The 10,875-nt window shown below is 38.6% G+C and overlaps 2 protein-coding genes across 2 annotated transcripts; both read right to left on the bottom strand.

Moving 5' to 3' along the window:
- Positions 1-848: 848 nt before the first annotated feature.
- On the bottom strand, positions 849-1,812 carry LOC112607337 (olfactory receptor 52H1-like). The gene is given in 3 exon segments (XM_025358459.1): positions 849-1,537; positions 1,540-1,593; positions 1,596-1,812. Coding segments are annotated over 3 exon segments (960 nt in total).
- Positions 1,813-8,741: 6,929 nt separating this feature from the next.
- On the bottom strand, positions 8,742-9,689 carry LOC112607397 (olfactory receptor 52H1-like). The gene is given in 1 exon segment (XM_025358521.1): positions 8,742-9,689. A coding segment is annotated over 1 exon segment (948 nt).
- Positions 9,690-10,875: the final 1,186 nt, after the last annotated feature.

Below are 10,875 nucleotides of genomic sequence, written 5' to 3'. Positions count from 1 at the left end.
AGGAACTGCAGTATTTAGAACAGAGTTCCACAGGTCCTCTAACTAGTGTGGTTACATTTGTACTTTAGTTTCTAAATGAGCTGGCTTGAAGTCTAATCTGTGTACTGCGGGAAGTTCAGTTCTTTACTCAAATCTCCAACTGTTTTCAGGGGTTATGTTCTCCCAGTACTACCTCTGCAGCTCACTTTCTCAATGTGTCTTGGGGCCTAGAGGCTACTCTCCTCTCCCAGCACTAAAGCCAGCAACCCTGCCATTCATTGATCAATATGCTAATTCACTCATTCCCTTTATAGCACTGCTGATATAACATTATTTTAGCAGGCTTGTACTGAAGGCTCTTCCATTTTTCATATTGTGTGTGTATAGGGAGGAAACATTTAAAGGGAATTACAGTGAAACATAAAAGGAAGATAATTTGAATCAAATGTTATCATTAACGTCCTAAATATCCATCTGATAATCCTCTCAGTGAGAAATTTCTCACTGATCTTTTCACTTTTATTCTCTCCTCCTCAGTGTTTCTGTTTTACTTAACAGACTCACTTATAATAGCTACGAGTCTCAATTTCCAAATTTTTATTTCTTTTTCAATTTAGAGTAATTTCGCTCTGTTTTCATCTCCTTCTTCCTGATCATATCCTGTACAGCACCCTATTTCACAAGCAAAGAGGTCATCAAGGATTTTTTTTATACATAGGACCATCATTTTCATACAGATCATGCCACATTCTTGGCACATGAAAGTAACTTCAGGTAGTTCTTGCTTTAAATAGCATTTGTCATTTCACTCTTTCTACATTTCTGTACACTGTAAGCTTATCCTAGTTATTCCATTGCCCAGTAAAACATCATCCTGTACCCTTAGTAGAAAACAAAACTATAACCTTATCTCTGATCTGCTTGGTCTTCACTCCGTAAACCATGGGGTTAAGTGCAGGTGGGATAACAATGTAGAGATTGGCAAACATGATGTGGAAGGTGCGAGAGACATTGTGTCCAAAACAATGGGCAAGGATGGAGAAAAAGGCAGGCATATAAAACATGAGGATGACACAGACATGAGAACCACAAGTGCTGAGGGCTTTCTGGCGGGCATCTTGGGAGGGAAGGCGAAAGACAGCACAGAGGATAAGGGCATAGGAAACAGCAATGAGAATCACATCTGAGATGACCATCATGATGGGAACACAAAAGCCATACCAGATGTTGATGGAGATATCAGCACAGGCGAGCCGGACAATGCCTATATGCTCACATTATATGTGGGGTATGATACGTGTCCTGCAGAAAGGCAGGCGCGTCAGCAAGAATACGTCTGGCAGGATGATGCAGAACCTTCGAAAGGAGATGCCCATAGCAATCTTGATGATGGTCTTGGGAGTCAAGATGGTGGTATATCTCAAGGGAGAACAGATAGCTACATAGTGATCAAATGCCATGGCCATCAGAATGGCTGAATCCAGGACAAAGCTGTAGTGAAGGAAGAACATTTGTGTAAGGCATCCTGGGAATGTGATTTCGCAAGCCCCCAGCCAAAGATACTGAGTGTTTTAGGCACACCAGCGGTGGACAAGGTGAGGTCAGTCATGGCAGCAAGGAGAGAAAGAAGAACATGGGTTCATGAAGACTATGCTCCACCACAATGAGGTAGAGAAGGATGCAGTTTCCCACAACAGCTACAATGTAGATGATACAGAAGGGAATTCCAATCCACATGTGGAATTGCTCCAGGCCTGGGATCCCTACCAGAATGAAGGGCCCTGGATTGTAACTGCTTAGGTTGAAAATGATCATGGCAGATGCAGATGGCATAAATCTCAGCTCCTAAAGACAGAGCGTGATTAAGGATAGTTAGAGAAACTTGAGTAACTCTCAGACTTTCAACTAATTATCATTATGGCCTCCTGAAGATAAAGTGACCATATAATTTGTCATCCAAAATAGAACCTTTTGAAATCAACAAAGGTTAAAATTAGCAATAATGGTAGCAACATGCATAAACCAAGATTATTCCAGATACAAATAGATACATTATTGGTCTACCTGAAGAGAATCTTTTCTTTCTTCTGGCCTCCCCCAGTAGTGTACACAGCTACTCCAGGAAGCCTTCCAGACTGGTTACACTCTTCATTGTACACTGTTCTCCCATACAAGTTAACAAAGTACAGAATACACTTTTTCATGGTGGATTATAGCTTATATGACCTTATGGACATCATTATTTAGGATCTGCTTGCTCTGTCATTGCCCCCAAGACAACTGTTTGCTTCTCTTAAAGCTACCTGATGACTGTGGCTCTTAGATTTGTAAGATCAACACCCCTTTATTGCCATCTAAAAACCTAATTCAGTTCAGCAAACACCAGATGAGTTCCTACACTATGCTGGATAACATGTGTAAGCCAAATTTAAATTAGAAAAGTCCCTTATAGCTGAGGCTCACTAGCCTTTCTCCTCAAAAAAAAAAAAATTCAGTAGTTTTCCAACACTTTGTATACTACACAAGTGTATTCTACTAGTGTGAACTTAGTGACACTATCAGTCAAGGTTTCTGTCCAAAAGAAGGACTGCGTTTTTGTGAACATACATCTATTAGAGAGACACATCGACCCAAGCAAGACACATACTCTCTCAAACACAGACCCTTAATATTTACATTCTCAGGCATATCCGGACCTACACTTACATTTTGTCATATATTTTGCCGCCATATATTTACCCATACATAATCTTACACAATTATAAGCCCCTTCTCCTCCCGTCTTCCCCCCACACATGTGCTGAGAATATAAACAAAACATTTCATAATTAGATTTTGTCATTGTCACAGGCTTTGTAAATTCCTAAAACCTCTCCACTGGTCCTATACCTTCTTCCTTCCCTAGTAATGCCTCTACCCACCCCTCATCAAACATCCCATTTCATTTACATAGAAAGATATTTTTTATGTGTATAGATACTCCTTATGCTTATAGATACTCCTTTTGTGAGTAGAAAGACACTACATGTGTAAGTGCTACAGGTAATGAACCATATAGCAAGGCCAGGGGCTTCCAGAATCAGGACTAAAATGAGACTTGTGGTAGCCATATACGTCATATTCCTCACCTGAGAAGGCCAAGAATCATGTTTAAACTTATTCCTACCCCTGTATTTTATGTCCTTCTTGGGCCCAGCTCATAATGCTTTCCATTCCTCAGATCAGAACTTATTTTCTTCATTCTTCTTTAGGTAAAAAGGGACACATGATGCTTTCTCTTTATTTCTTAGCCTTCCTTCTCTATAGGTAAAAACACCTTTCTTACAACAACTCAAACTCTCCTCTACAGTGTCTTCACATTCTAGATTCTGAGAACATAGTCCAGACTTCAGAGGGTGGGTCACAGCTCAGCCCCCCATCTACTGAGGATTCAGGGTTTTCCTGCTTAGTCCACCTTCAACTTGATTCTCTTATCCACTGGGGCCATAGAATTCGCCTGTTGCTAACACTAGAAACCTGACTAGGTTGTTCAGCCTTCATGTTGAAAAATCCTCTTCTATGCCATTCACATACTGAAACATCATGTGAAAACTCCTCTTCTATGCTACTCACATACTGAAACATCATGTGAAAACTCCTCTTCTATGCTACTCACATACTCAAACAACATGTGGCATCAACATACTGAAACTATATGTTAATACTTTGAATCACAGCTCTCCCATCTTGTCTGAGGTCATCCTTTACTCATACATATGTGAGGAAAGGTTTTCTTGAGTTTTTGTATTTCCATGAATTCAAATACAACAGATGTTCATGAAGTCATCCAAAAGCATTCACAAACACACATGGGTGCACAGACAGTTAACTCTCAGAGTTCTCATTTAACGATCAGACAAATCCACAACATGGAAAAATCTACAACAGTCTGTTTTCTTTTTTCAAGTCAATGCCATTAAAGGGGAAAGGGGAATATCAGATAAGGAAAATCCATTTCCAGATTAAAGTACATTTAAGAGAAAAACAAATACATGCAGTGCGGTTATTTATTTATTTATTTATTTACTTCAGACAGAGTCTCACTCTGTCACCCAGGCTGGAGTGCTGTGGCATGATCTCAGCTCACTGCAACCTCTACCTCCCCGATTCAAGCAATTCTCCTGCCTCAGCTTCCCGAGTTGCTGGGATTACAGGCGCCCGCCACCACCCCCAGCTAATTTTTGCATTTTTTAGTAGAGACGGGCTTTCACCATGTTGGCCAGGCTGATCTCGAACTCCTGACCTCAGATGATCCACCCACCTCAGCCTCCCAAAGTGCTGGGATTATAGGCATGAGCCACCACGCTTGGCCTGCAGTGTAGTTCTTGATCGAATTCTGTTTAAACAAACCAGGTATTGAATTCAATTAATGAATAATTAGGGAAACTTAAATATGGACTAGGTATAGAGTGATATAAAGGAATTAGTGTTAATTTTATCAGTAATAATTATTGTATTATGGTAGACACACACACATACACTCAGGCATCCACAGTATGTTAGCAAAATATTGGCACAGAGCATGTGCTCTGGAGCCTCAGAAAGCTAGCTTTCACAACTTAATCATGGTTCCACAATTTACTAGCTATGTGAATCTGGGCAAGCTATTTAAACTATATGATATTTGGGTTCCTATGTTTTTAAAAGAAATTAATATTTCTAATTTTTACAATTATTATTAGGACAAAATGATACACACTAAAAAAAAATTTTTTTTTTTGAGACAGAGTCTTGCACTGTTGCCCAGGCTGGGGTGCAGTGGCACAACCTTGGCTCACTGCAACCTCCATCTCCACGGTTTAAGTGATTCTCCTGTCTCAGCCTCCCGAGTAGCTGGGATTACAGGCGCCCACCACTATGCTGGCTAATTTTTTTGTATTTTTAGTAGATACAGGGTTTCACTATGTTGGCCAGGCTGGTCTCAAACTCCTGACCTCGTGAACTGCCCACCTCGTCCTCCCAAAGTGCTGGGAATACAGGCATGAGCCACCACACCCGGCCAAAAAATATTCAATATAGTACCTGAAACATAGTGAGCATATAACAAGTTTTACTTCTTTATATTAGGTTATATTTATATCATTAGTATTATCATTAACAGTCAGACCACACAGTGGAGAAGAGAACAGAAATAGCAAGATGGATAAAAATTAACAAGAGCACCCCTGGGCATACACACATACCAGCACACTTAATTCTACATTTTAGGTTAGAGTTACGGACTCTTGTCATATGTCTTGAAACAGAAATTTCCTAATACTGCTAACTGTGGTCATATTTAATCCAACTGTATAATTATCCATCTGTTCTGATCTTTTGATGCTTATTCAGTGGAGCATATACACAAGTATTGGAGATCAGGACCTCAGTTTATAAACCGGAGTTGCTCAGGGAAGAAAATTATAGTGCCCAGCCCATGGCCCCTAAGAAATAGAGCCCTGGCTTTTCACTCACTTTCTCTAAGTCTTGTCCCAATCAAAGCCCTTCAAATAGCCAATACTCACCAAATCTTGGGGATCAGGCCAAAGGGAAAGAAGAAAGAATGTGTTGACAAAACCTGCAAGAGAGCAGACACACCAACCAAAAAAAATAAATAAAAATAAAAATAAATAAGTGGAAGGAAAAGGAAGGACGTTAGAGAGGTTGACTCCCTGTCCGTTTATTTTCTCTGATCACTCACTGCTCTCTGTGGGGAAAAGGCAGGTAGTCAGGGGATTAGGGACTCTCACATGCCTTCTTCTCATCCTCAAGGTAAGAAAATGAAAAAGATTCTATTAACTTTGTTAATGTCTTTGAGTAAACACTGCTTTAGGGTACTTTATTTATTTATTTGTTTGTTTGTTTATTTGTGAGCTGATGTGTATGTGAGTGGAAAGCCGTGTGGATGTGCCTGTCATATCACCCAGGTTTCAAGTTCATGCCCTCACTTACCAGATAAAGGACTTTGGACGAGTTACTTAATTTCCATTAAAAGATGGTCATATTAGCACCTATCTCTCAAGATTTTATAAGGATTGACAAATTAAGTAGGGTACTGCTTGTGAAAATGCTTAACATATTGGCAAACTCATAGTGTAGAATAATAACCTAGGGCACCTGTTAAAATAAAAATTATATGGCCCACATGAAATAATCCTAACATTATCTTTTAAAAATTCCAGTGACTTTAGGGGTACAAGTGTTTTTTGATTACATGGCTGAATTGCATAATGGTGAAGTCTGGATTTCTAGCGTACCTGTCAACCGTATTGTGTAGTGTGTACTCAGTAGGTAATTCTTCATCCCTCACCCCTCTCCCAACCTCTCCTCTCCTGGGTCTCCAGTGTCCATTATACTACAATGTATGCCCTTGCATACCCATAACTTAGCTCCCACTTATAATTTTTTAAAAAATTAAACTTCACTAAAAATTATAAAAACAATTTGAGCAAATAAAATATATTCTTATGGAAAAACTGTTAGATCTACCTGCTGGTACTGTCAGGAATTTCTGGAAATCCAGATATCACTTTTTACCTGAGAGGCTTTTATCCCACAATTCTGAAAGCCAAGTCAGTTTCTGTCAATGTTTGTCAAAGGTTTGCTAAATATTGTTGGATGTGTTAATTAATAAAGATTGCCAGGAGTCCGCTCAGTACTCTGAATGTTCTATTATATCTGGAATAAACCAGAACTAAAGAGATTAGCATTGTATTGGCTCCCGACAGAATTTTTACCTTCTGCTGAATAAAAATTGAGGTTACTTCACTTCTCTATACTAGGATAAGGGACTGAAAAGTCACATGAACTTGTGTATTCTGTAAGAATGTCATTAATTGCATCACTTACTGCCTATTCTAAGAGCTTTCTGAAGATATTTCTCTGTTCTTCATATCAAGAGTAGTTTTGCTTCTCTAACAATTAACTGTCTGAACTTATAGCTATCATGAATGATTTAGCTAATCATGTTTAACTCTCACACAGACTGCTAGAAAGCTTACAGCTGAATTTCTGACCCACATATAATAAGAGAACAAAAATTCATAGCAGGTGGAAAGTGTATTTTCAGCCTATTTTTTGTCTTAATTTTTAAAAATCTGTCTATTTTTCTTTTTGCCTTTTCTATTTATACTTTGTAATATGCCACATAACAATGTTTCTGAACAATGGCCCCATAAGATTACAATACCTATTATAGAGTACCTTGTCTATGTTTAGACATGTTTAGATGCACAAATACCATTGTATTACACTTCCCTACAATATTCGGTATAGTAACATGATGTACAGTTTCGTAGCCTAGGAGCTATAGAATATATTATAGAGCCAAGGCTATATCACACAGATTTATGTAAGTACGCTCTATGAGATTTGTACAATAATAAAATCACCTAACAATACATTTATGAGACTGTAGCCTCATTGTTAAGTGGCACCTGACTATATTTTTATTTATGGTATGCAAAATACATCAAATAATTTTGGAAACAATGTATGTAGCTATTGTCACACGTTAAGAGATAGAACATAAATTCAAATACAATTCTCTGGGTCCAAAGGACATCCTTTTCTATTAAAACTATATGTTGAGAGCCATTGTAGAAATAAAAATTTAATGATACGTGAAAAGGGTAGTAGCACAGGGATGGCAAAGTGGTCTTAAGGTAAAGACACCATGAACAACTCTGACATTTTGAGTCAAGTGAAAGCAGTGAGGGTTTGAACTATTGGGGTAGAGCCTGCACTCAGCTGGGGAACCCAAGAGGTTATTTAGAAAAAAACCACAGGTTTTGAGGACATATCAGATTTGAAGGGGAAAGAAGACATTGACTATCATTACTACCTGGCAAACACCTAAAAATAATTATTACTGACCGAGTGACTGAATGACTCACTATGACCAAGTTATGCATATTGGATTTGAAGAGATAATGAATCATACAGAGGTACATTTTTGGCTTGTGACTACATCTCTATGAAGATACAAACATGAAAAAAAAATTGAGACCACTAGTGCTTCCAATTGGTCAAGTCTCAAACCCACTTCTTAGTCTGTATATGCTTTACCATTTTACTAGCCATAGGAATTTGCCTCCCTCCTTTTATTCCTTGTGGAAAACTCCACCCACCTACATCTCATTTGGCTTTCTCAAGGTTGAGTTAAACATTGAGTTTTATCATTGCCTTATCCCTTTGCTTAATATAAACACCTGCACTCTTAAGTTAATAATTTTATGATTATTTGCCATTTATTTATTTGATAAGCATTGTATGTCCCTAGTGTATGCCACATATTATACTTGATATTGTCTAGAAATTAATAGGTGTGAACAAAGTAAAAACTCAGAACCCTGCAGAATCATCAAAGAGGTAATTTACTGCCTTGCTATGGTGTATAAATAAACTACTATGATATATACATCTGAAAAACCATTGAGATTTGCCAATCATTATATTGTCTTCATTAAAAGTTTTATAATCACTTTAGAGTAATCATAAGGAATTACAAAAGTTCTTGTTTCTAGAAGTCAAAAAATATTTATTATTTCCTAGACTCAGAACTTACTTTGCTATAACTTGAATGATTGAGTAGACTTCTGCCTCAAATCACAAAGAAAGCAAAACTCAAGTTCTCGTTAATAAATTTTAGTCTGTCCTTTTTCTTGGGCATCTGAACACAGGTTCAGTCTTTGACCCAACATACACTAGGAACTTGTCCCTACCTCCAAGAGCTCAGGCACCTATCACTGGGACCCCTTGGGAAAGAGCAGAAGAAGGATTCTGTTCCAGATCTGCTTGGTCTTTACTCTGCAGACAATAAGGTTGAAAGCAGGTGGGATGATTATGTAAAGGTTGGCAAACATCATATGAAAGGTATGAGGGACAGTATGCCCAAAGCAATGAGCAAGGATGGAGAAGAATGCTGGTATATAGAATACGAGGATAACACAGACATGGGAACCACAGGTGCCAAGGGCCTTCTGCCGGGCATCTCGGGAGGGGAGACAAAAGACAGCATAGAGGATGAGGGTGTAGGAGACAGCAATGAGGATCACATCTGTCATCACTGTCATGATAGGAATACAAAATCCATACCAGATATTGATGGAGATATCAACACAGGCAAGCTGGGCAACACCTATGTGCTCACACTATGTGTGAGAAATGATATGTGTCCTGCAGAAGGGTAAATGATTCACAAGGAAAACACACGGGACAAAAACACAGAGACTTTGGAAACATATTCTCGCAGCAATTTTGATAATGGTTTTGGGAGTCAGAATAGTAGTGTATCTCAAGGGTGAGCAGATGGCCATATAGCAGTCAAATGCCATGGCCAGCAGTATAACTGAGTCCAACACAAAGCTATAGTGCAGAAAGAATAATTGGGTGAGACAGCCAGGAAAACTGATTGTTTGGGAACCAAACCAGAAGATGCTAAATGTTTTGGGGACACATACGGTGGACAATATGAGGTCGGTAATGACCAGCATGGAAAGGAAAAAGAACATGGGTGCATGAAGACTGTGCTCCACCACAATGAGGTAGAGAAGGATACTGCTGGCCATGACAGTCACGAGATAGATAAAGCAGAACGGGATGCTGGTCCAGACGTGGTACTGCTTAAGTCCGGGGATGCCCAAAAGGGTGAAGGGGCTTGTACCATGGTCACTCACATTGTACATGGTCATTAAGATCAATAACTTCTGTGTCCTAAAAACAAATTGTTTATAATGAACATGAGTAAATTGTATGGTAATTCTTCCTCCACCACTTCCTCGGGGCTGGTCCGCCTCTTTCCTATATTCCAAGAAAAAACCTCTCATTGATATTAAGAGCAATGTTCATCACTTGAAGAAAGACTCTCAGACCCAAAACTTCTGATACTAATCATCCAATTACTCTAGAATCTTCTTCAAACTGCATAAACTGCTATTCCCATTTTAATGACTGAGTTCTCCCTGGGTCAATGGAAGTTGCTGCTCTATAGATATGAGTATAGAGAAAAGTAGTCTAACTACATGCAGGGGTAGAAAGAAACTGAAAAATACTGGATCACAGTTGGGAAAATGAGATAATTAATAATTACAGACTCCCACTATGTGTCAGGTTCTTGAAAAATATTATCTTATTTAGAACTACCTTCTGAGATATGTATTTTTATCCCCCTTATTTTTTTTTTTTTTTTTTTTTTTTTTTTTTTTGCAGAAGCTGAAACTGAAACGTAACCTTACCTAACAACTCACCTTTAGTAACTAGCAGAGCCAAGGTCATTAGATTCCACAGCCACTACTCTTTCATGTTGCTGTTACACCAGGTGACTGCCTCAACTCACTGTGAGATGCCAAGAATTCAGAAGAGGCATGGAAGTGTAGCAAAGGATGTAAGGAAATGGATCACTGGAACTGTAATTTGTCCCGCACACTGACCCCACCCCAATTTCAATGACTGTTCTGATATCCCAGACGCTACACAGAGAGACTTAAGGCGTGTAGACCAAAATGTTCTCTGAGATTGTGATGTTTGATGCCTCCCATATGAATGACATGAGAAAGGGTATGAGGCTCAATCTCAGTCCATCCTTAGGAATTAATGAGGGAATCTTGCTTAAGTATCAGAGAAAATTGGTTTGTGTGCTTTTTACAAATACAGAGGGGACCTCTAGTGGAAGAAAAATAGAATTTATATATTCTAAATCCTAGGTCAAGCTAAAAGCAAATAAACTTTATAACAAAAGCTAATATTTTTTGAAAACTTTAATATTCTACATGAGACCACTTTTGTAATTTTCTTAACAATTCTATGAGACAGGTAATAATATTATCCACATTTTAAGGATGCAGAGAAAAGTAATTTGTCAAAAGCCACACAAGGAGG

The sequence above is a fragment of the Theropithecus gelada genome, chromosome 14 (assembly GCF_003255815.1).
Source record: "Theropithecus gelada isolate Dixy chromosome 14, Tgel_1.0, whole genome shotgun sequence".
NCBI classification, from domain to species: domain Eukaryota; kingdom Metazoa; phylum Chordata; class Mammalia; order Primates; family Cercopithecidae; genus Theropithecus; species Theropithecus gelada.
The sequence above is the reverse complement of the archived record's forward strand: the minus strand, read 5'-3'. Positions and strand labels throughout refer to the sequence as shown.